The sequence below is a fragment of the Salmo salar genome, chromosome 03 (assembly GCF_965601325.2).
Source record: "Salmo salar chromosome 03, fSalSal1, whole genome shotgun sequence".
Lineage (NCBI taxonomy): Eukaryota > Metazoa > Chordata > Actinopteri > Salmoniformes > Salmonidae > Salmo > Salmo salar.
In genome coordinates, this window is record NC_138293.1 from 12,862,173 (window position 1) to 12,887,816 (window position 25,644).

Consider the following 25,644-nt stretch of genomic DNA (forward strand, 5'->3'; position numbering starts at 1 on the left):
TGCATTCATTCTGAGGTAATAATACTTTGGAGTCATTTGCGATAGTAGAGAATACAGTGGGGCACATTGACAGGTGGAGATAGAATGGCCACAGCAGTCCATATTGATAGAGAAAGTTGAACTGAATAAATTCTAAATGTAGGCCTTACTGTCACATGACTAATCCATTCCTCTTTCAACTGAAAGGTGATTTCAGTTCATATTGCATGCCATTTACATTAGCCATAGTGTCAATGCAAACCTTAATAAAGTGTTTCATGGACATTTCTTTACTATGTGTGTATTTACTTTACAAAATGTACCTTTTACAGAGAAGGCAAGCAAGTATTTTGTGGCTATAGAAGGGAATTCAATTTTTCTTTTTAGGCATAATGGCCATAAATGAATCATGATACATTTATGCATTTTATATATGGAGAACAGAGATTATAATAAAACAAAAAGTGAAATGTTATGCAATTTGTGTTGAGAATAGACCTATCCATTGACACTGAACACAAATACAACTGGAAATTGGGATCAGGCATTCTGTGAGACCACATTGCATTCTGTTGATAGGTGACTGGGGGCCTTGCAATCACGCTCGCTAGTTACATGAAGACAAGTGAAGATGGCGGACGTGTTGAGTGTTCTTCGCCAATACAACATCCAGAAAAAAGAAATCGTCGCCAAAGGAGACGAAGTTATCTTTGGAGAGTTCTCTTGGCCCAAAAATGTCAAGACTAACTATGTCATTTGGGGGTATGTTAATTTTGCTTATAAATTGGTAAATTACTCGTTTCAATCGGCCTGTTGTAGCTAGGCTAGCTAGTAACGTTAATAGCTAACGTTAATGTTAGCGTGATAAGGTTGTTGATGCTAAAACTTTTCTTGCTGTGTTTAAAAGGTGCTAGCTACTATTTGCACCGAAAGATGGCAAATGCAGTTATCATTTATTGTTAGTTTGGGGGGGTTTAACTAGCACACTAGCTAACTATCTAACGTTAATTGCTTTGTGTAAAAGCCACTACCCAGGCAACATTGTCATAAGCCAGCTGTCATGCTTGCAAACCCGCGGTAGTTAAGTTACAGTATTGCAACTAACTATTGATTTCCTCAGGTGACCGTACCTGTCACCGTGTTTTTAACATTTCTAGCTTGCCAGTTAGACGTTACTTTGATGTTCTGTGTCAGCTAGCTAGCTAAGTATTTCCTGGTTTTTGCAGAACAACCAGTCGTTCAGGCCGAATGACATGAAATAGTTGGACAACTTCATTTTAACCCAACAAGTTGGACCAGTTGGAAGTGTCATTGGAAAGCTGTGACAGTCGTCCTGGTCACTATTTGTGTGTAACGTCATTAACAAAATACAGGATTTAAACTATCTAAGCCTTCACTATTAATGCATACATTGTGACTAAATTCCAGATTAGTTCCACAAGAGGGCACCTGGATTTTACTGAAACAACTGTAAACAATGTTCAAAACTACTGGTCAACGCTGACTAGTGTTACAAAATTCTTTTAACTTTCCCAACATTCCCTGGTTTTCCAGAAATCCTGGTTGAAGGATTCCCGATTTCATGTTTATTCTGTGAATCTTCTAATAAACATTTCTGGAAAACCTAGGAATTTTGGGAAAGTTAGTTTAATTATGCAATGCTAAAGCTGATTGTAATGATTTTCAGAACTGGAAAGGAGGGTCAGCCCAAGGAGTACTATACTCTGGACTCCATTTTGTTCCTGCTCAACAATGTGCATCTCCCTCATCCATCCTACGTGCGAAGGGCTGCAGTAAGTAGACTTAATGTCCTCACTGCAAGTGAGAGTTGTATAGAGTTAGTTGAGTACTGCTGTCATGTGCCATGGATGTTCTGTCTTCTCAGTGTTGCCAGTGGTCTATGGATTGTCATTGCCAGAGGCGTTGTTGTGACCTTGGTAAATTGTGTTGTATTTCATTGTGATTTACATGGGTTTTCTGATCACCCCCTAGACAGAGAACATTCCGGTTGTCAGAAGACCTGATAGAAAGGGCTTGCTGTCCTATCTCAATGGGGAAAGTTGTAAGTACAAATTGAAACCAAATCAGATTTAATACAGTGAAATTAATGCACACACGTTGATTCCATTGAAATTATTGTACTAAAACAATTTCCTTTTTGATTTCTCTTCACAGCTACTTCAACAAGTATCGACAGAAGTGCCCCCATAGAGATTGGTTTGCAAAGGCCAACTCAAGGTAGTTTTAGCATTTTGAATATGACAACTCTTCCATTGATTGAATGATTTAATCCATGTATATTAGAAAATTTGTTCCCTTGAAACAGATATATCAACAGTCCATGCTGTAAGGCCTAATATACTATTTTGTTCACCATTGGCCTGTGTTGCACATGCAATCAGCTTGGTGAGAGTCATTTTAGATATTTTGCAGATTAGAATTGGAAAGGTATTGCGTAATTTTGCACAAGTTGCCTAATTAATCCTGTATTGCGTCATCAGTCAAACGAGCAGCAGATGAGGTGTCATCCGAAGCCAAAAAACCAAGGATTGAGGTATGTATATCATCTTTGACCGGCGCCATTCAGACTCCTCAGCTCAGTTCTTTATAGAACGTACTCCTCAGCTCAAAAGGAATTCTTTATAGGTATCCTGTTTAACAAGATGCCAGATAAAATTGTCTTAACAAGCAAGTTATCCAAAGCAATTTACAGTACAGTGAATTCATACATTTTGAGAATATGATCCCTGCCCAAATTGAATACATGATTATCTTTCATCATACGGCGCATTTTACCATTCTAACACATTCTGTTGTTATCTAGGATGAGGAACGAGTGCGACTGGACAAGGAGCGTCTGGCTGCTAGACTGGAAGGCCACAAAGAGGGCATAGTGCAAACTGATCAGATCAGGTATGAGGTGCCTACACCCTTCCATCATCCAGTCAAGTTTATTTTGAAATAAGTTTTTTTTTTTTTAACGGTTCAACAACATAATGAATCTGGCAGCATCGAGCTGAATTGCGAGTATAGATTTGTTAAAAATACCAAAACACAATAAACCGAAAATATATAGGTCCTAAGCAATGGATGAAAGTAGCTAGTAATGTTTATAATCTGCTGTTGGCCTGGGCAGAGCAGTCTTATGACTAGCGTTAGGATGGGTATGAAGGTACTGTCATTGAACGTCCATAGTTACAAAATGTGGGCCGTTATCATGAAGCCATTCACCGTTGCTACATAGGTTTTAAGATGCTATGGTATCCCAATGAGAGCAGGCTGACATAAATACAAACCAGGAAGTTTGCCTTATTCACTAAACACTGCATTATTTAAATTCACTGCTCAATCAACCACAAACATTCATTTCTGCTCGAGGCAGCTTAGCTTTTTATTAGAGTTTTTTTTTTTTCTCCCCCCACTAAATTATCTCGGGAGTGGGAAATATAAAAAAAATAATAATAATAAATAAACATTTCCAATTCACACATGCATATAATATATTCTTGTATAGGACAAATGTCAGCAGCCACCTAATTATTCATGTGTTCTGTCAGCTTAGCTGGTGAAGTAAGGGCTAATAGAGATCACCTCTGCCCTCAGGTCACTGTCTGAAGCCATGTCCGTGGAGAAGATCGCCGCCATCAAAGCCAAGATTATGGCCAAGAAGCGCTCCACCATCAAGACAGACCTGGATGAGGATATCACACTGAAGCAGAGGAGCTTTGTGGATGCCGAGGTGGACGTGACCAGGGACATAGTCAGCAGGGAGCGGGTGTGGAGGACCAGGACCACCATCCTACAGAGCACTGGAAAGGTCAGAGGTCAACCCCTAGAGTGTCTATGGCTGGGGGGAGCGAGGGTCATGCTGTCATTAACCCCCTAAGGTTAATTTCCATACCCCTGTGGATGCATCTCAATCAACCTCATCCGCCTATGTTGAACTTGAAAGGTGACGGCGCTAGAGCAGTGTTTGTCAGACAATGAGACATCCCAAAAATTGGTATTTTCACAAAATTGAATGTAGCGTTCAAACGGTTTTGCGTACAAACTATTGAGCCCTCAGAGTCATGAACACGATGGTGCTTTCCGTTTTGCTCTATGATCTCAAGTGTCAAGAGACTCGCCTGAAGTTGGTTCAACCGATCTGCCAACTTCTGTCTGTAGCGTCGGACCCGTATGGGCTACACACTAATATAACCCCTCTGTGCAATGGTGAGTGTCTCACGAACATGTACAATACCAGTCAAAAGTTTGGACACACCTACTCATTCAAGGGTTTTTCTTTACATCAAAACTATGAAATAACTCAGAATAATGTAGTAACTAAAGTGTTCAACAAATAGTCTTCAAACTAGCCACCCTTTGCCTTGATGACAGCTTTGCACACTCTTTTTTACATTTTACATTTACGTCATTTAGCAGACGCTCTTATCCAGAGCGACTTACAAATTGGTGCATTCACCTTATGTTATCCAGTGGAACAACCACTTTACAATAGTACATCTATCTTTTTTTTGGGGGGGGGGGTAGAAGGATTACTTTATCCTATCCCAGGTATTCTTTAAAGAGGTGGGGTTTCAGGTGTCTCCGGAAGGTGGTGATTGACTCCGCTGTCGTGGCGTCGTGAGGGAGCTTGTTCCACCATTGGGGTGCCAGAGCAGCGAACAGTTTTGACTGGGCTGAGCGGGAACTGTGCTTCCGCAGAGGTAGGGGGGCCAGCAGGCCAGAGGTGGATGAACGCAGTGCCCTTGTTTGGGTGTAGGGACTGATCAGAGCCTGAAGGTACGGAGGTGCCGTTCCCCTCACAGCTCCGTAGGCAAGCACCATGGTCTTGTAGCAGATGCGAGCTTCAACTGGAAGCCAGTGGAGTGTGCGGAGGAGCGGGGTGACGTGAGAGAACTTGGGAAGGTTGAACACCAGACGGGCTGCGGCGTTCTGGATGAGTTGTAGGGGTTTAATGGCACAGTCAGGGAGCCCAGCCAGCAGCGAGTTGCAGTAATCCAGACGGGAGATGACAAGTGCCTGGATTAGGACCTGCGCCGCTTCCTGTGTAAGGCAGGGTTGTACTCTGCGAATGTTGTAGAGCATGAACCTACAGGATCGGGTCACCGCCTTAATGTTAGCGGAGAACGACAGGGTGTTGTCCAGGGTCACGCCAAGGCTCTTAGCACTCTGGGAGGAGGACGCAATGGAGGTGTCAACCGTGATGGCGAGATCATGGAACGGGCAGTCAACTTAACTGATGAAATAATTGAGTTTATGGTGTGAAAATTAGCTTGCTAATAAAGTCAGACAGCTAATGTTAGCTAGCTAACTTTACATCAGATGAGCTAACATTAGTAACCTAACCATTTCACTATAGTATTCACTGGTATACGACTCCTTGCTGTTCCTCAAGTTATAACGCGTTAGTAGCTTACTGGACCCTGGCAATCTGTGTGAAATGTTAACTAGCTAACGAACTAACTACTATCTGTGAACTAATGTTTTCCCTCTACAGTATGTGGTTAATATTCGTAATGAGAGAATTAGGTGAAAATGAAGCATTGCTTGTTAAACAAGTGGATTCATGGATGAAGTGTAGCTGGAGCTGGGCCTGGTTTAAGCTGGATGCCACTATAGAGGTGAGGTGAAAGGAACACCATACACTTTCCCGCTTTCTCACTTTTTCAATACAGTGGATAAAAAGGGCTATGCCAGGTGTACTCTGTGCCTGAAAGAGACCCTTGGTTGGCATAATTGATATCATGCTCTGCTGGCATATTGTAGAAAAGGCAGAAAGTGTACAATGCAATAGTGTAGCCCGACGAGATTGCTTTTGTTGTGTTGAATTTGACAGTAACACTTGCGTGTGAGTGGGGGGGATCATTTAATGTTTTACTCAGTGAATGTTATTTTTGCACACATGTAGCCTTGTGCACTTGATTAATGTCTAACATAGTGGCCACTATAATAGAGCAAAAATAGAATGCCTGTTTTTCATTATTTTCATTAAGATGTTGTTTTTCCAAAGTGCAATAGTTAGATGTGTGTAGTTACAAGCATTCTATTATAAACATATTATAAAGACTGTCATGTCTAACTGCAATATTAGTGTATTGTTTTTTTTCTCAAGACTTGAGTTTCATTTGCAGTAAAGTCTAGGCAACAAATAACATTGGATTTTACTTTTTTTAGCTGTGAGTTAGGTTCACATTAACCTTTTTTTATTTTACACACACACTGATCATGTAGATCATATTCTTTGTTTAATTAGTTAACCTTTCCCCCTAGTGTCCCCTTTTTGGTCCCTCACCAGTTTGTAGAATAATAGTGAACAGGGATGCAATGTAAAAATAAATGATAGAAAACCCCTTGAATGAGTTGGTGTCAACTTTTGACTGGTACTGTGCATGTCTGTTTTGCTCTGGGACACCCACAGGCCTCACAAGACTTATCTGAAGGTCCACCGGTACCAGTTGAAAAAAATGTATGGAAGTATTTATACTGTTCAATGCAAAGAACATGGGGTTAAATGCATGTTCAAACACTTTTTTTATTATAAAAAAAAAGATTTACTATATAGAAGAGACTTCAGAACAAACTTCCTTTTGATATTTTTGGGGGACTATCTGTTCCATGCAGTGAATCTGTTATTCAATGCGGTTGTATGGGCTAATAGCAGTAAGGCCAAAAATACTTTTTCATATCATTTTTTTATTATATATATTTTTATACTTCAAGGGGTCTTAAAATTCAATCAAATAGGTAAATGTTCCTTGTTATGACCACCGTAATACAATTAATACAATTACTTATAGCTTAGTAGAACCCCCCCTCCCAGCTTAGACTCTGATGGGTTAAGGTAATGAGATGGACATCTGGACATTATTAGGAGGAACCCAGCCACATGGGAAGAACAAGCATGTATTCACTCCATGTAGACATTACCGTGTTTGGATCAGCTTCCCCAGTCCTAGCCTTGAAGGGCGGAGGTAATGGTCCATATCCGTAGCTGATCAACAATCTTTGGCTTATCTGTTTTCACACTTCAGTGTTCTTTTAATGCCTGCAGGTGGCAGCATCACCTCAAGGGAAATGAATGGTTTGGTGGCGATATCTGCTGTTCTCTTATTAAACAGAACAGCAGATATCTCGTCTACCTTTTTTACACTGACGTCTCGTCTACCTTTTTTCTTATTTTTTTTTTTTTTTTACACGGTGCTGATAAATCTTATGCTCTTGCAGAACTTCTCCAAAAACATCTTTGCCATCCTTCAATCGGTAAAGGCAAGGGAGGAGGGACGCGCCCCTGAGCAGAGACCAGCACAGAACACCACTCAGGTGGTAAGGAACAGCCCATGTTTGATTCTGGATATAAACTGATGTAGATATACCTTTTTAGTTTGATTTTGGATACACACTTTTGCATCCTAGGAATCCAGCCATGTGATTTTCATTTTTGCCATTGTGATGTAATACATGCATAATTGAGAATGACTTCCTTAACCAGTAAAGGCTTTAGCTGAGGAATTCCATAAACATAAATGAATACCTCCCTGTTCTAATTTCTCCAAGAAATGGAGCTTGAAATTAACTGGGAGTTTCTCCAGAAAAAGGTCAATGAGTATTTAACCCGTCGAAGCAGGGTTGAGCGTAGTATTACCACTGAACTGTCCGTTATAGCTGTCTCTCTTTGGATCCTTCATTGGAAATGACCTGTGTTTTAAGTGTGACCTCTTATCTTCCCTCAAGGACCAGTCCATAAGGAACAAACAGCCTGTCCCAGCTGCTTATAACCGATACGATCAGGAGAGATTCAAAGGAAAAGAGGGTGAGTGGTAGAGCTGGGATGATAAACTGAAAATTATCACTTATCGCAGGCATTTTGCTGATTATCGTTCATTATGATAAGTAGCCTATTGTAGAAAAATGTGATGTTTTTAAATGAAATAAGTTTGCTACTATAGGTGATTGTTAATGGGACAATTGATGCCTACAATCAAACTAGTTACCGTAATTTCCGGACTATTGAGCGCACCTGAATATAAGCCGCACCCACTGAATTTTTTACAAATTATTATTTTGAACATAAATAAGCCGCACAAGTCTATAAGCCGCAGGTGCCTACCGGTACATTGAAACAAATTAACTTTACACAGGCTTTAACGAAACACGGCTTGTAACAAAAATAATCAGTAAACAGTAGCCTACCAAGAAAGTCATTGCTCCAGACCAAGCTCCCGTGCAGCAGCTCTATTTCCTTTTCCAACAGCCAGATCAATCGCCTTCAACTTGAAAGCTGCATCATATGCATTTCCCTGTGTCTTTGCCATGATGAGGGTGACAAAATGACTACCGTAATCAGAATCATGGGAAGTTTGAGAGCGCTCGATTTAATCTAAACAGTAAACAAAAAAGTTGTTTGATCTTAACCCGTTCGGCAATTTCATTGGTCTAATGAAAGCTTCATGCCGCCAAAAAACTGAGCACGTCACAGAATGTTTATTTTTTTTTTTTTTTGTGTGTTTTTTTTAAAGCGGGAAAAAATCCATATATTAGCCCCGTCATTGTTTAAGCCGCGAGGTTCAAAGCGTGGGAAAAAAGTAGCGGCTTATAGTCCGGAAATTACGGTAGTAGTTTCAAGAGAAGTCCACATGAATGTTATAAAATTGAATATCTATTTATTGTTATTGCATCAATGCAGGACATTTATCGTGATATGAATTTTTGCCCATATCCTCCCAGCTCTAGTGAGTGGGACCAGGGCACATATTGTCATGTGACGTGTGCTGCTGTGTAAATATGGGCATGAATAGTAACATTTTGTGTGTGTGTGTGTGCATTAGTTTTAGCTGACCTGAATGAAAGTTTGTGTCTCTAGTCACATACGCATGCAATGTATATGTTCATAGATGGTGCTTAAATTTGTGAAGTAAATATATATTTTAGTGTTTTTCATTTCCTTACACAGTAATGAACAAATGAAGATAAACCAAAAAAAATTGTAACTATTTAAAAAAAAATGAAAAGTAAGATTCAATATTGATTAACTAATTGTGTCCTTAGAAACGGAGGGTTTCAAGATTGACACCATGGGAACATACCACGGCATGACCCTGAAGTCTGTGACGGTAAGATCATCCTTTCGTCTTCTGTTACCCTAGTCGGCTTGTAGTTTAACATATATTCAGGATGTTTAGTCCGTGCAGGAATTGAACAACCCCATCGTTGTAGGGTGACGCTGAAGGAGGCACAGTGATGCCGAAACATTGGTGATTTACTCAATAAATGACTGGTAGTTTATGTAGTGTGTGTCTCTATTTGTATAGTTTCTTCTCCGTTAGTCAGCTATATATATATATTTTTTTTACCAGCCCCCCAGAAAATTGGGACCATAATTGCATAAAAATACCATTTAAAAAATACGGATGACCATGCTTTGTAATGTTTCTAAAACAATACATGAATTAGTAAGAAGTAATGTGGTATATTGCTCAATTTAAATGATCAGAGACCGGAGGTTACTGTGGTAATGGGAACACTAGACTCCTGTCACGTGTTTCTGGGAGATTTGGGATCTGAGCAACGGCTCTTCGCTTTGTTGAAGCAGCAGACTCGAACTAACGTTGAAAAACAACCAAGCTTGAAAACAAAACAATGTAAATCTACTCGCATTTGACAGGTGTTAATCTTATGCTCTGTGTTCCACCCAGATCTGTTTCCTGTCAACCACATGCTCTACTCTTGCAGATATCCTGTCTTTCATTCTTTCTACATGTCAACTGCTACTTGTGAGATGATTCAATGTTCTTTTTGGTTTTTGATACTTGACATTCTTTATTTGGCACTAGAAGTGGTTTTACCACTGCTCAAGTATGCCCAAAGATCTTTTGGGGGAATAATTGAAGTACCCTTGAAGGCTCTTTGAAACCCAACATAAAAATTTAAAAAAAGGGAAACTATTTAAACCCAAGTTCAACACAATGGATACCAGACCGTGACAGTCCACCAATACAGTCTAAGCTTTATCAGTATCCCCTGTTCAAATATAATGGGCCCTTCACACGCAAACGGCGATGGAGCATCATTTTCACACGTAGTTCTATGTACTTTCGTGTGGCTTAAATGTTGGAACGGCCTGTATATGACGCTCCATCGCGCTGTTTGTGTAGCGGCTTTAATTCAGGTCCTCTCTATACCGACGCATACATTTTTTTTTTCAATTAATATATTAAACAAAAAAAATGAACTGGAGTGCCAGTAAAAAAAAAATATGACTGTCCTCAACCATTAGTTTGTCCAAAAACGTGCTTTACTCGGTTACATCTTGCCAGTGACTCTGCACAGGCCATGATCTAACATCACCCTTGATCCTTTTGTCACCAAATATTCTGTACCCATGCAGTCTCCTCTGGTGAAACCTGCCCATCTAGTCGTTGGGTGTGTTGATGCAGGCGTTGTGCTTGTTGCGCTGCAGGTGGTGCCAGTACTTGAGCAGTTCGTTGGGGTCAAACTGGTGGGAGGTTATGAGGTGGCTGTACTTGCAGCTGGAGTAGGACACCCGCCAGTGGTTGAACAGGAACTCATTGGGTGGCGGTGTGGGTTCGATCCGCAGCTTGGCCAGGCAGATGCCCATGTAGACGTCCTCCAGATGCAGCCTGCGAATGCCTAGAGAGGCCCTGTAGATCTTCCCCGCCAGGTCCCCCGAGAACACGTAGCCAGTTCCTGAGCAGAAGGTGGGGTACCTATCGCTGGGATACAGCTCAGGGGACATGTACCACTTGCTGTTCTTATTCCTGTTGGGCGCATAGCCCTTCATCAGGTAGCCTGTGAAATAGTCACGTTTGGGCTGATTTTTGGGCCGGAGCAGCTTCTGGACGAGATACTCGGTGTTGACAAACATGTCACTGTCTGTCTTCATGACGTAATTGGCGCCCGGGCAGTGCGCGGCCACCCAGTGCATGCCCATCAGGGTTTTGATGGTCAGGTTGTTGTACGTGTCCATGAAGTCCTGCTGGATGATGTCATGGTGCCTCCTGCTCTCTGTCTCCAGTCTGCTCTGCTGCAGGCGGCCCACCTCACCCTCCTTCACGCCCAGCAAGAAGAGCCGGACAAGGCCTGGGACCACACTCTCGTTTCCCCATGTTTGCCGGATGGCTTCCCTGGCCTCCACCTGCTGGATCTCCGTGGCTATCAGTAGCACCAGTAAGGGTTCTGGGCCGCCCTCCCAGCACTTGTTGGGCTCGTTGATGATGTAAGGGTAGGGTTCCGATGTCAGCAGGCCCGCTAGCCCGACCTCTCCGCTCAAGCTAGCATTAGTCGCCAGCGAGCTCTCCAGTCCCATAACCCGCTGCGGAGAGGAGTCCCCCTGACGGTAACTGAGGTTGGCATTCATTTTCGGAGGTGCAGGGGGAACCGGTGCATCCCTCCATTGAATCTGTGAGGAGCTGTGATTTCTTTTGTCTTTGGAGTGTAGTCCTCCCTCAGTGTAAGCCACTGGGTTCTCCCTCCGCAATGTTGGGCCCTTGATGCCCGGCAGCCAGTCCTGATGACGCAAGATGACCAGGACCACCAGCAAGGAGAGGAGAGACAGGAGCCTGGTGACGTGCGTGCAGCAGTAGCGCCTCCTCCACAGCATGGTGGCTGTGCACCACCTCACTTGGGCAGCGGCGACACCCGGTCAGGTGCTTGTCGTGTGCGAACAAACCTTTATTGCCGACGACAGGGTGATGTGTCAGAAGTTCCTGAGGGAACTACACCTGGGATGGTGCATGCTGTTCTTCCATTCAAGTCACTTTAAATTGCTAGTCAGATGTCAGTCCTGCCTGTATGTTTCAACCAGCTTCATGCTCTGAGACGAAGTGCAGTCTTCAACAGAGGGTTTATCTAGGAGAAAAACAAGTTATTTATATATGAGGTAGATCAGCTTTAATATTGCAGATTGTAGCTTCCATCAATGTAATTGTCTGCATTTCCAATCCCCGATATTTTTCTGGTAAATATATATTTTTATACATACACTATCGTTCAAAAGTTTGGAGTCAGTTAGATATGTCCTTGTTTTTGAAAAACACTTTTTGTCCATTTAAAATAACATCAAATTGATCAGAAATACAGTGTAGACGTTAATGCTGTAAATGACTATTGTAGCTGGAAACGGCTTTTATTTTTTTTTATGGGATATCTACAGTTGAAGTCGGAAGTTAACATATACACTTAGATTGGAGTCATTAAAACGTTTTTCAACCACTCCACAAATTTCTTGTTAACTATAGTTTTGGCAAGTTGGTTAGGACATCTACTTTGTGCATGACACAAGTCATTTTTCCAACAATTGTTTACAGACAGATTATTTCACTTATAATTCACTGTTTCACAATTCCAGTGGGTTAGAGATTTACATACACTAAGTTGACTGTGCCTTTAAACAGCTTGGAAAGTTCCAGAAAATGTCATGGCTTTAGAAGCTTCTGATAGGCTAATTGACATCATTTGAGTCAATTGGAGGTGTACCTGTGAATGTATTTCAAGGCCTACCTTCAAACTCAGTGCCTCTTTGCTTGACGACATGGGAAAATCAAAAGTAATCAGCCAAGACCTCAGAAAAAAGATGGTAGACCTCCACAAGTCTGGTTCATCCTTGCGAGCAATTTCCAAATGCCTGAAGGTACCACATTCATCTGTACAAACAATAGTACGCAAGTATAAACATCGTGGGACCACGCAGCCGTCATACCGCTCAGGAAGGAGACACGTTCTGTCTCTTAGAAATGAATGTGCGAAAAGTGCAAATCAATCCCAGAACAGCAAAGGACCTTGTGCAGATGCTGGAGGAAACGGGTACAAAAGTATCTATATCCACAGTAAAACTAATCCTATATCGACATAACCTGAAAGGCCGCTCAGCAAGGAAGAAACCACTGCTCCAAAACCGCCATAAAAAAGCCCGACTATGGTTTGCAACTGCACATGGGGACAAAGATCATACTTTTCAAAGAATTGTCCTTTGGTCTGATGAAACAAAAATAGAACTGTTTGGTCATAATGGCCATCGTTATGTTTGGAGGAAAAAGGGGGAGGCTTGCAAGCTGAAGAACACCATTCCAACTGTGAAGCACGGGGTGGCAGCAGCATGTTGTGGGCGTGCTTTGCTGCAGGAGGGACTGGTGCACTTCACAAAATAGAAGAAAAATATGTGGATATATTGAAGCAACATCTCAAGACATCAGTCAGGAAGTTAAAGCTTGGTCGCAAATGGGTCTTCCAAATGGACAATGACCCCAAGCATACTTTCAAAGTTGTGGCAAAATGGCTTAAGGATCACACAGTCAAGGTATTGGAGTGGCCATCAACGCCCTGACCTCAATCCCATAGAAAATGTGTGGGCAGAACTGAAAAAGTGTGTGCGAGCAACGAGGCCTACAAACCTGACTGTTACACCAGCTCTGTCAGGAGGAATGGGCAACGTTCACCCAACTTATTGTGGAAGGCTACCTGCGACATTTGACCCAAGTTAAACAATTTAAAGGCAATGCTACCAAATACTAATTGAGTGTATGTAAACTTCTTACCCACTGGGAATGTGATGAAAGAAATAAAAGTTGAAAGAAATAATTCTCTCTACTATTATTCTGACATTTCAAGTTCTTAAAATAAAGTGGTGATTTTAACTGACCTAAGACAGGGAATTTTTACTAGGATTAAATGTCAGGAATTGTAATACATTTAAACTCAGTATTTGGCTAAGGTGTATGTAAACTTCCGACTTCAACTGTACAGAGGGCCATTATCAGCAACCATCACTCCTGTGTTCCAATGGCATGTTGTTAGCTAATCCAAGTTATCATTTTTAAAGGCCAACTGATCATTAGAAAACCCTTTTGCAATTGTTAGTACAGCTGAAAACTGTTGCGCTGATTTAAAGAAGCGATAAAACTGTCCGCCTTTAGACTAGTTGAGTGTCTGGAGCATCACCTTTTGGGGGTTCGATTACAGGCTCAAAATGGCCAGAAACAAAGTACTTTAGACTGACGAGTTTCTGAAGATTCTCGTTCTGAGAAATGAAGGTTACTCCATGCGAGAAACTGAACATCTCGTACAATGCTGTGTACTATTCCCTTCACAGAACAGCACTAACTGGCTCTAACCAGCACAACTGAGCAAGAGGACACGTACATTAGTGTCTTGTTTGAGAAACAGGCGCCTCCCAAGTCCTCAACTGGCAGCTTCATTATATAGTACCCGCAAAACACCAGTCTCAACGTCAACAGTGAAAAGGCGACTCCAGGATGCTGGCCTTCTAGGCAGAGTTGCAAAGAAAAACGTACCTGACTGGCCAATATAAAGAAAATATTAAGATTTGCAAAAGAACAGATACTGGACAATGGAAGATTGTAAAAAAGTGTTATGGACAGACAAATCTATGTTTGAGGTCTTTGGATCACAAAGAAGAACTTTCGTGAGATGCAGAAAAACTGAAAATATGCTGGAGGAGTGTTTGACGCCGTCTGTCAAGCATGGTGGAGGCAATGTGATGGTCTGTGGGTGCTTTGGTGGTGGTAAAGTGAGGGATTTGTACAGGGTAAAAGGGATCTTGAAGGAAGGCTATCACTTAATTTTGCAACGCCATCCAATACCCTGTGGATGGCGCTTAATTGGAGCCAATTTCCTCCTACAACAGTACAATGACCCAAAGCACAGCTCCAAGCTATGCAAGAACTATTTAAGGAAGAAGCAGTCAGCTTGTATTCTGTCTATAATGGAGTGACCAGCACAGTCACCGGATCTCAACCCTATTGAGCTGTTGTGGGAGCAGCTTGACCGTATGGTAAGAAGTGCCTATCAAGCCAATCCAATTTATGGGAGGTGCCTCAGGCATCATGGGGTGAAATCTCTTCACATTACCTCAACAAATTGCCAACTAGAATGCTAAAGGTCTACAAGGCTGTAATTGCTACAAATGGAGTGTTCTTTGATGAAAGTAAAGTTTGAAGGACACATTATTTAAATAAAAAATCATTATTTATAACCTTGTCAACGTCTTGACTATATTTCCTCTTCATTTTGCAACTCATTTCATGTATGTTTTCATGGTAAACAAGGACATTTCTAATTGACGCCAAACTTTTGAACGGTAGTGTACGTACGTACGTACGAAAATTATAAATATATATTTTCCTTTTATAATTTCCCGCAAACTCTACCACCTCTCCCGTAATTGGAGTAAACTAATAAACAACAACACTTAGGCTTCTACTTCCAGCTTATAAATACTATATACGTTTTACATACACAATCTATTTTACTACAGTTCTATTTTGTTTTTAGACCTGGCCATCCTCTATTTCTGATGTCCATCCAGTTTGATTTCTATTTGCTGTATAATTGTAACTGATTGTTAACACCCAAGCTGAAACCATCAAACGCTTGGTTTGGGGTGACCTGAGCGATTTGTATTGGTGTGTCTTGACCATAATACTATTAATCTTCTAATGAATTATTAATTGTGAGAAGTGTAATCAGCTCTTCAAAGCTTATGAGCCCTGTTTAGCATGTCATTTAGAGATTAGACTGGCTAATGAGTCTCAGAAAGCAGGGAACTGTCATTCACACTGTAAAAGTGTCAAAAGGGCTGGGTGTGGCGCTAACACTGTCTGGTCTTTGACAGAGTTGGAGAGTCATTTAGTTTTTCCACCTCTGCTGCAGTTGAATTGTGTATTGTATGAAACTCTAGACTGCGACTGATTTTTGAGAGATGGCATCAATCGTTTTAGTGATGAAGAAAAGAGCAGTGGGGAGACGGCTATGTGTTTATTAATAGGTCATTCTGAGCAGAGATGACTAACGATGTTCGTGTAAGAACTCATCTGTCAATTGAGTCAGACCAGTCAACGACTATTCCCTTAGACTATTCTGATCTGCTGTATACCATGTACACTGGAGGCACTGATAAAGCTGCTTGGGAAAAGTATTTGTTTGGAGATGAGGAGAAAAGGACTCATTTTGATATTGCTTTGCATACATTTACGTGTCATTTAGGGTTATTTGTGTATCTCCTTGTGAGACATCTTTCTTTTTTCTTTTTTTTTTACAACTTTTTTTTCCCCCCAAAGGTGAACACCTATAGGTGGGTGGACTAGATGGTGAGCTTCTCTGACAATTGGAGGAATTCATACTGAGATGGGAAGTGGTCACATTTGGCACAACTCAAGCTCACTGACATTTTTAGGAAAACTTTGCTCCGGCATTAAGTAGGTTTGGTTTAGATTGCTGTAAAAGCAATGCTCCATTTGCCTTTTTTTGTGCCAGTAGCCCCCTGGAGTGGTGTGGGTTCTCTCGCATTCGACTGGTTTACATGCTGCCCTCTTAAGATGCGCGCCCCCCCCCACAGACAAAGGGTTGTTTTGTGCATGCACAAGAGGTGCTGAAAAGCCCAATGTTAAGCCCTCAAGGAAACATCCTCAGGAACACAAAGAAACACTAACACACCAATATGTTAGAAACAGAAGCAAGCCAGAAACTGTGTACTTGGCAGTTTTTACTACAACTATGTTGTTGAAGTATGTGAGTATATGTCAGCTGTGTTGTTGCTGGATTTGAGCTCGCCGGACCAGAAGACATACCTGTTCCCAGTGCAAGTCGTTTCGGAGGAGGACGGAGGGATTGCTCTGCACATCTCTCAGGGTAAAACAACCTCCCCATGCCTCTGCCCATTGCTGCCCCTAGATTGAAAGGTTTATCTATATCCTCTTCTCCCTTCCCACAACACACCTTGGCTCTCATCACCGTCGCACAGTTACACTTCCATCGCTGCTCTTCTCCCACTGGATGGTTGGCCCAATCACGCGGCCACTGCTTCTATGGATCCGGTCCTCAGGTTTGGACGCCGTCGTTCCTCTGCTATGTTTTCTCAGTTATTCCACTTACTGCAAACATGCCCACACGCAGAACCGTCCCTCCCTTGGTTTCAGTTCAATATTACTCACATGGGAACACTGTGTGTGTAGTTGGAGCACCAGCAATGCAGTCTCGTTTTCAGTGCTGCTGCTAACTTGAGGCTAACAGAGCCGTAGAGATGAGATCCAGCAGATCACCGGTACTGCTGCTGAGCGGGGCAAAGTTGTCCCGTACTCTGCACTCCACTCCAGTCGCTCCCTTGCTACGTTGCTAGGCAGAGTGCCAGATGAATGTATACCTGCCTGTTCTTTCCTCTGTACGTCTCTGGTTCTCTCAGGCACTCTGCATCTGTCTCACTGCTCTTATCTTTTCTGCCCTTGCGCTTCCTCTTTCCCTCTCTCTCTCTCTGGTGGGTGGTACTGAGGGGGCAGGGCTATTTTTCTCTGTACGGTCTGATAGACAGCTGCAGGCTTGGTGATTAGTATGCTCCACGTCTCACACACTACCCATGGCTCTGAAAGAGGGGGAGGGTTTCTGAACTATTAATTCCCACACCCCGATGAGGACGAAAGAATTTGAGGGGAGGGTTACAGTGCTCCTCTCCCAAGGCATGTTGTCTTGGGTCTCTATGTAGTGTTGTGGTGTCTCGTCGTAAATGTGTTCTTTAACTGACTTGCCTAGTTAAATAAAATGTAGTCACTCTCAATAGCTGATCTTCTCCAGAGCATTTGCAGGGACTCCAAACCTTAAGCTAAATGCCTTTTTTCTTTTATTTTTTTATTATTATTATTTTTTCTTTACCGGAGTGACAATTGTAACTGTAGCGTGTTCTCGCTGGAGCGCAACAAAATGCTATTTCACCCTGCCACCCTGGCTTTATCTCAATTCTTTCCCCTTCAGGTTTTTGTGTGCGAGAGGGATGTGAGCAGCTTCTAGTGGGGTGGAATATGGAGGGTCTGTTTGTGGTGTTTTGAGGCTAAAATAGCACCACCCACACACACACACACACACACACACACACACACACGTCGGCTCAAACAGATCCAGCTCGTAGAAGCCCAGCAGCAGATTTTAACTTAATGGAAAATTAATGGTTTTATGCAACAAATGTTAGTGCATCGATTCTTTCCTCTATTCAAACTGAATCGTTTCAAATGTAAAGGTATTGGAGCCCATGTATCTAGATGGGTAATTCAATCATCTTGAAAGGGAAAGCTGCACATCCCTAATGAATATGTTAGAGACCATGAGTTGGATGGAACTTACCTTCTTTCTGCCAGTATGTCGAGTTGGATCTTGTACCCATAGGAGCAAAGCAGGAAGTCTGTCCAATGTTTTTAGTTGATTTAAACTCAACTAACATTACAAAAAATTACATTTCATTGCATGAGCCTTATTTGTTATCATTTGAATGAACAATCTATATTACCATGGAAATTATTGCCTCACAATACCACACAGCCATTGTTTGGAGAAGTGTCAAGTGCTGTTTCCCTTTTGGTTTATTACCTCACTGTCAGACTGACTCAACTACCGTACATTGCACTACCGTGTTAGGCTAGACAAAATTGATTCACTGTTTGATGGATTTTCCCCCCAGAAAAGTGAAGCGAGCGAGCAAAATTATGTATATGTACAGTTGAAGTCGTAAGTTTACATACACTTAGGTTGGAGTCATTAGAACTTGTTTTTCAACCACTCCAAGTTTGTTAACCTCTATGGGCTAGGTGGGACGCTTGCGTCCCACCTACTCAACTGCCAGTTGAATCCTGTGGCGCATTATTCAAATCCTTAGATATGCTATTACTTCAATTTTTAAAAAATATGACTATTTTACACAATTTTAAAGACAAGACTCTCGTTAATCTAACCACACTGTCCGATTTCAAAAAGGCTTTACAACGAAAGCAAAACATTAGATTATGTCAGCAGAGTACCGAGCTAGAAATAATCAGACACCCATTTTTCAAGCTAGCATATGTCACATAAACCCAAACCACAGCTAAATGTAGCACTAACCTTTGATCTTCATCAGATGACAACCCTAGGACATTATGTTATACAATACATGCATGTTTTGTTCAATCAAGTTCATATTTATATCAAAAACCAGCTTTTTACATTAGCATGTGACTAGCATTCCCACCGAACACTGCCGGTGAATTTACTAAATTACTCACGATAAACGTTCACAAAAAGCATAACAATTATTTTAAGAATTATAGATACAGAACTCCTCTATGCACTCGATATGTCCGATTTTAAAATGGCTTTTCGGTGAAAGCACATTTTGCAATGTTCTCAGTAGATAGCCCGGCATCACAGGGCTAGCTATTTAGACACCCAGCAGGTTTAGCACTCATCAAAGTCAGATTTACTATAAGAAAAATGTTCTTACCTTTGTTGTCTTCGTAAGAATGCACTCCCAGGACTTCTACTTCAATAACAAATGTTGGTTTGGTCCAAAATAATCCATCGTTATATCCAAACAGCGGCGTTTTGTTCGTGCGTTCTAGACACTATCCTAAAGGCTAAATAAGGGTGACGAGCATGGCGCAATTCGTGACAAAAGAATTCAAAATATTCCATTACCGTACTTCGAAGCATGTCAACCGCTGTTTAAAATCCATTTTTATGCCATTTTTCTCATAAAAAAGCGATAATATTCCGACCGGGAATCTGCGTTTAGATAAACAGACAAAGGAAAAGAAACCATTCGGTCGAAGCGGGCACGCGCCTAAGCCCATAGTACTCTGAGTGGCCACTTGCCAAAAGCGATAGTGTTTCAGCCAGAGCCTGCCTCGATATCGTTCAACGTTTTCCCGGGCTCTGAGACCCTATGGAAGACGTAGGAAGTGTCACGTTATTGCACAGATCCTTAGTCTTCAATAAAAAGAGCCAAGATGAAACGCTACTTCTCAGACAGGCCACTTCCTGCTTGAAATCTTCTCAGGTTTTGGCCTGCCATAGGAGTTCTGTTATACTCACAGACACCATTCAAACAGTTTTAGAAACTTTAGGGTGTTTTCTATCCAAAGCCAATAATTATATGCATATTCTAGTTACTGGGCAGGAGTAGTAACCAGATTAAATCGGGTAGGTTTTTTATCCAGCCGTGCAAATACTGCCCCCTATCCCCAACAGGTTAAAACCTCTTTGGGCTAGGGGCACTATTTTCACATCCGGATGAAAAGCGTGCCCAAAGTAAACTGCCTGTTACTCAGGCCCAGAAGCTAGGATATGCATATAATTGGTAGATTTGGATAGAAAACACTCAAGTTTCTAAAACTGTTAAAATAAGTTCTGTTACACTCAGACATTATTTGGCAGGCGAAACCCCGAGGACAAACCATCCAGGGAAAAAAAAAATATATATATATTGAGGTCAATGTTTTCAGTTCGTTTTCTATGGGAAACTGAGGCACCTGGTTGCAGTTCCAATGGCTTCCACTAGATGTCAACAGTCTTTAGATATTGGTTGATGTTTCTCTTTTGAGAAATGAAGAAGTAGGGCTGTTCATTGTGAGTGTCAAGCCAAGTGGACTCTATTGTTTGTTGTGCGCGACCTGGAGCTCGCTCCACGTTGATTTTATCCGCTATTGAACACAGTATATTCCGTCTTAAATTTTAGTGATTCTTTACGTTTTAGGATAGCTAAGGTTGATTACGAAAGTTGTTTGAAATGTTTGGACGACGTTTACATGTAACTTATTTGATAATTTGTAGTCATATTGGGCAAGTTGGAACCGGTATATTTCTGAATCAAACGCGCCAAATAAATGGACATTTTGGGGATATAAAGAAGGAATTTATCAAACAAAAGGACCATTTGTGATGTTTCTGGGACATTTTGGAGTGCCAACAGAAGATCTTCAAAGATAAGGCATGAATTATATTGTTATTTCTGACTTTCGTGTCGTACCTCCCTGGTTGAAATGTTTGTCATGCATTTGTATGATGGGGCGCTGTCCTCAGATAATCGCATGGTTTGCTTTCGCCATAAAGCCTTTTTGAAATCTGACACTGCGGCTGGAATAACAAGAAGTTAAGCTTTATTTTGATGTATTGCATTTTATGAAAGTTAAATATTTCACCGGATGTTGTCAATGTTCCGCTAGTGGAACGTCTAGCCGTAACAGGTTTTAACAAACTATAGTTTTGGCAAGTCGGTTAGGACAAGTAATTTTCCCAATAATTGTTGAGACAGATTATTTCACTTATAATTCACTGTATCACAATTCCAGTGGGTCAGAAGTTTACATACACTAAGTTGACTGTGCCTTTAAACAGCTTGGAAAATTCCAGAAATGATGTCATGGCTTTAGAAGCTTCTGGGAGGCCAATTGACATAATTTGAGTCAATTGGAGGTGTACCTGTGGATGTATTTCAAGGCCTACCTTCAAACTCAGTTTGCTTGACATCATGGGAAAATCAAAAGAAATCAGCCAAGACATCAGAACTAATTGTAGACCTCCACAAGTCTGATTCATCCTTGGGAGCAATTTCCAAACGCCTGAAGGTACCACATTCTTCTGTACAAACAATAGTACGCAAGTATAAACACCATGGGACCATGCAGTCGTCATACCGCTCAGGAAGGAGACGTGTTCTGTCTCCTAGAGATGAACGCACTTTGGTGCGAAAAGTGCAACTCAATCCCAGAACAACAAAAGACCTTGTGATGATGCTGAGAAAACGGGTACAAAAGTATCTATATCCACAGTAAAACAAGTCCTATATTGACACAACCTGAAAGGCCACTCAGCAAGGAAGAAGCCACTGCTCCAAAACCGCCATAAAAAAGCCAGACTATGGTTTGCAACTGCAAATGGGTACAAAGATCGTACTTTTTGGAGAAATGTTCTCTGGTCTGATAAAACAAAAATGGAACTGTTTGGCCATAATGACCATCTGTTTGGAGGAAAAAGGGTGAGGCTAGCAAGCTGAAGAACACCATCCCAACCGTGAAACACAGGGGTGGCAGCATCATGTTGTGGGCGTGCTTTTCTGCAGGAGGGACTGGTGCACTTCATAAAATGGATGGCATCACGAGGAGGGAAAATTGTGGATATATTGAAGCAACATCTCAAGACATCAGTCAGGAAGTTAAAGCTTGGTCACAATTGGGTCTTCCAAATGGACAATGACCCCAAGCATACTTCCAAAGTTGTGGCAAAATGGCTTGAGGACCACACAGTCAAGGTATTGGAGTGGCCATCACAAAGCCCTGACCTCAATCCTATAGAACATTTGTGGGCAGAACTGAAAAAGAGTGTGAGAGCAAGGAAGCCTACAAACCTGACTCAGTTACACCAGCTCTGTCAGGTGGAATGGGTCAAAATATGCCCAATTTATTGTGGGAAGCTTGTGGAAGGCTACCTGAAAAGTTTGACCCAAGTTAACCTGTTGGGGATAGGGGGCAGTATTTGCACGGCCGGATAAAAAAACGTACCCGATTTAATCTGGTTACTACTCCTGCCCAGTAACTAGAATATGCATATAATTATTGGCTTTGGATAGAAAACACCCTAAAGTTTCTAAAACTGTTTGAATGGTGTCTGTGAGTATAACAGAACTCATATGGGAGGCAAAAACCTGAGAAGATTCCTTACAGGAAGTGGCCTGTCTGACAAGTTCTTGTTCTTCTTGGCTCTGTTTATTGAAAACTGAGGATCTTTGCTGTAACGTGACACTTCCTACGGCTCCCATAGGCTCTCAGAACCCGGGAAAAAGCTGAATGATGTAATTCCAGCCTCTGGCTGAAAAACATTAGCGCGTTTGGATAGTGGCCGGTCAGAGTACCATCAGACTGAGGCTCGTGCACGAGGGGATCCCATGTTTTTAGTTTCTCTCTCTTTGTACGTAAACACGCTTTCCCGGTCGGAATATTATCGCTTTTTTACGAGAAATTGCATAAAAATTGATTTTAAACAGCGGTTGACATGCTTCGAAGTACGGTAATGGAATATTTAGAAATGTTTTGTCACGAAATGCGTCGTGCGCGTCACCCTTCTTTACACTTCGGATAGTGTCTTGAACGCACGAACAAAACAGAGGATATTTGAACATAACTATGGAATATTTTTAACCAAACCAACATTTGTTATTGAAGTAGAAGTCCTGGGAGTGCATTCTGACGAAGAACAGCAAATGTAATAACATTTTTCTTATAGTAAATCAGACTTTGGTCAGGGCTAAACTTGGTGGGTGTCTAAATAGCTAGGCCTGTGATGCCGGGCTATGTACTCAGAATATTGCAAAATGTGCTTTCACCGAAAAGCTATTTTAAAATCGGACATAGCGAGTGCATAGAGGAGTTCTGTATCTATAATTCTTAAAATAATTATGTTTTTGTGAGTAATTGAGTAAATTCCCCGGAAGTTTGCGGGGGGTATGCTAGTTCTGAACGTCACATGCTAATGTAAAAAGCTGGTTTTTGATATAAATATGAACTTGATTGAACAGAACATGCATGTATTGTATAACATGTCCTAGGGTTGTCATCTGATGAAGATCATCAAAGGTTAGTGCTGCATTTAGCTGTGGTTTGGGTTTATGTGACATTATATGCTAGCTTGAAAAATGGGTGTCTGATTATTTCTGGCTGGGTACTCTGCTGACATAATCTAATGTTTTGCTTTCGTTGTAAAGCCTTTTTGAAATCGGACAGTGTGGTTAGATTAACGAGAGTCTTGTCTTTAAAATGGTGTAAAATAGTCATATGTTTGAGAAATTAAAGTAATAGCATTTCTAAGGTATTTGAATAACGCGCCACGGGATTCAACTGGCTGTTGAATAGGTGGGACGATTTCGTCCCGCCGACCCTAGAGAGGTTAAACAATTTAAAGGCAATGCTACCAAATAATAATTTAGTTTATGTAACTTCTGACCCACTGGGAATGTGATGAAAGAAATAAAAGCTGAAAAATCATTCTCTCCTATTATTCTGACATTTCACATTCTTAAAATAGTGGTGATCCTAACTGGCCTAAAACAGGGAATTATTACTAGGATTAAATGTCAGGAATTTGAAACTGCGTTTTAAATGTATTTGGCTAAGGTGCATGTAAACTTCAACTGTGTGTGTGTGTGTCTGTGTGTATCAACATGAAGTGGATAAGGAATAACAGTACTTTACCACATTGTCCTACGCGCTTGTGCAGACTCTTGGGCCTAATGTGAGCTTCAAGAGTTATATTATTCCATGTGAAAACCTACACAATTTTTCTTAAAGAATGCAGATGTCAGTGTTATAACCATGAGAAAGGAAACACAATGGGAAGTATAACTTGTGACAGTTTCATTAAGTGCAATCCAATCTCGTGATTTTGATGTGTAGGGTAATAGAGAACACTATAATAAAAATATAATTAAAGAATGATTGACAAATAATTGTAATCGATTAAAATGTTGATGCATATGAATGAGTTCATTACCTGAATACATCTCTATAGCCGTTAACAAAATATTCATACAAATATGATTAGGCCTCTCATAGACTAGGCTTTGTTCAAAGAGGAGGTCAATCAAGTTAGGTCTGCCAAATTAATGGAGCATTGGAAAAAATACATAAATTCAGCCGTAGAGTATAGCCAATCATCAAAATAAATATTGTTTATAACATGCACAATTAGAAGCATCACTCTATATGGAGCAAGCTTGACTAAATTCGGGCCCAGTAATTTTGTTCACCGCGGCCTCTGTCTCGTCTGGCTGCCACATAAAGCCCCCACCTTGGAGACATGCGATCACATCATTGTGGAGCTGCTGATCTGCACGAGGTGTGTGCATGCCACTGGTGATGTATTTTCCTTGACATGCTAGCTGTTCTTGGCGGCTTATAATCACCTCAAATGCATTCCGTCCTGGTGTTACCAGTGGCTCGCTATTACTGCTAGTACCGGAAAAATGTAAGTTAGGAATCGCAAATCACCATACAGCTGACACACTTCAATTTCATCTATCATTTTGACTTCAATTTGGTTGTCCAAAATACTATCAGCTTGCACTGCGTCTTTGCTGATGAATGCCCTGCTCTCTGGCCAGTCAATTGGTTCAATGATGTTGCGTCTATTAATCGCTTCTAATAGATGTGAAAATTAAGCATTAAACATGAATTTAACCGACTGTTTTATAATGAGTGACGTCCCACGTTTAACTTGGACACACAGTAGGAATTTGCACTGGCTTCAGACATGGGAGAGAAATGAAACATCTGCACGTCGCCTGTAGGTGTGAACGTGTGTGTTTCACTGTCCAATCCGAGGCTGGAACATGATCGGAGGCTGTTTGGACTCTTGCGCATCAACTTGGGGAAAGCCTCAAGGTTGAGCGGACAGTGCATTATAAACAAAGCTCTACATATATTGCCACCGCATATATTTTTTTAATATTTATTTATTTTGCAGGGTGCGGAGTTAAGGCGGGGCATCCGTTAAACCGTAATTCAACTTTGTCCGGACTTAGTTTTACACAGATAATTGGGTGTACTGTTGCTTCATGCGTGGTGTGTGTCTACTTACTGAGACCAACTGACTATTGGCTACTAGGTAGCTACTTCCCACGCAGTTGCTGGACAGTAAGTGTCAAGCGGGAGCGAAGGGCACTGTGTCCCGGTGTTGCCGTTCATGCCCTCCCCATTGACTAGTAGACTGTATGTATCAAGGTGACATCTAGCTGGTTATCAATATTATTTATTTGTTTAGGCTGCTGTCCTACTTGAAATAAAATCATATGAGGGGTGGAAAAAATTGGCACGTTAGCTACCGCCAGCAACACGACTT

General features: G+C 41.5%; 2 protein-coding genes across 5 annotated transcripts in view; one reads left to right on the forward strand and one right to left on the reverse strand.

The window, feature by feature from the left end:
• The window catches only part of LOC106598552 (beta-1,3-galactosyltransferase 2), a 53,552-nt gene extending 35,189 nt beyond the window's left edge, over positions 1–18,363 (reverse strand). The window contains exons 1-2 of one of the 4 annotated variants that reach the window (XM_014189593.3): positions 18,127–18,363; positions 9,977–11,850 (exon numbers count right to left, since the gene is read on the reverse strand). In XM_014189593.3, the coding sequence (XP_014045068.2) occupies positions 10,394–11,602 (1,209 nt within the window). In that variant the 5' untranslated portion in view covers positions 11,603–11,850; positions 18,127–18,363 and the 3' untranslated portion in view covers positions 9,977–10,393. Of the gene's footprint in view, positions 1–9,976; positions 11,851–16,586; positions 17,392–18,126 lie in introns of those variants that run through there. The other 3 variants (XM_014189591.3, XM_014189589.3, XR_014391838.1) reach the window with 3 other exon arrangements.
• cdc73 (cell division cycle 73, Paf1/RNA polymerase II complex component, homolog (S. cerevisiae)) overlaps positions 588–25,644 on the forward strand; it is a 39,141-nt gene continuing 14,084 nt past the window's right edge. The window contains exons 1-10 of the mRNA XM_014189583.3: positions 588–741; positions 1,667–1,772; positions 1,972–2,041; positions 2,155–2,217; positions 2,481–2,533; positions 2,804–2,892; positions 3,583–3,796; positions 7,210–7,308; positions 7,717–7,795; positions 9,031–9,095. Coding sequence (XP_014045058.1) covers positions 611–741; positions 1,667–1,772; positions 1,972–2,041; positions 2,155–2,217; positions 2,481–2,533; positions 2,804–2,892; positions 3,583–3,796; positions 7,210–7,308; positions 7,717–7,795; positions 9,031–9,095 — 969 coding nt within the window. The 5' untranslated portion in view covers positions 588–610. The remainder of the gene's footprint in view (positions 742–1,666; positions 1,773–1,971; positions 2,042–2,154; positions 2,218–2,480; positions 2,534–2,803; positions 2,893–3,582; positions 3,797–7,209; positions 7,309–7,716; positions 7,796–9,030; positions 9,096–25,644) is intronic.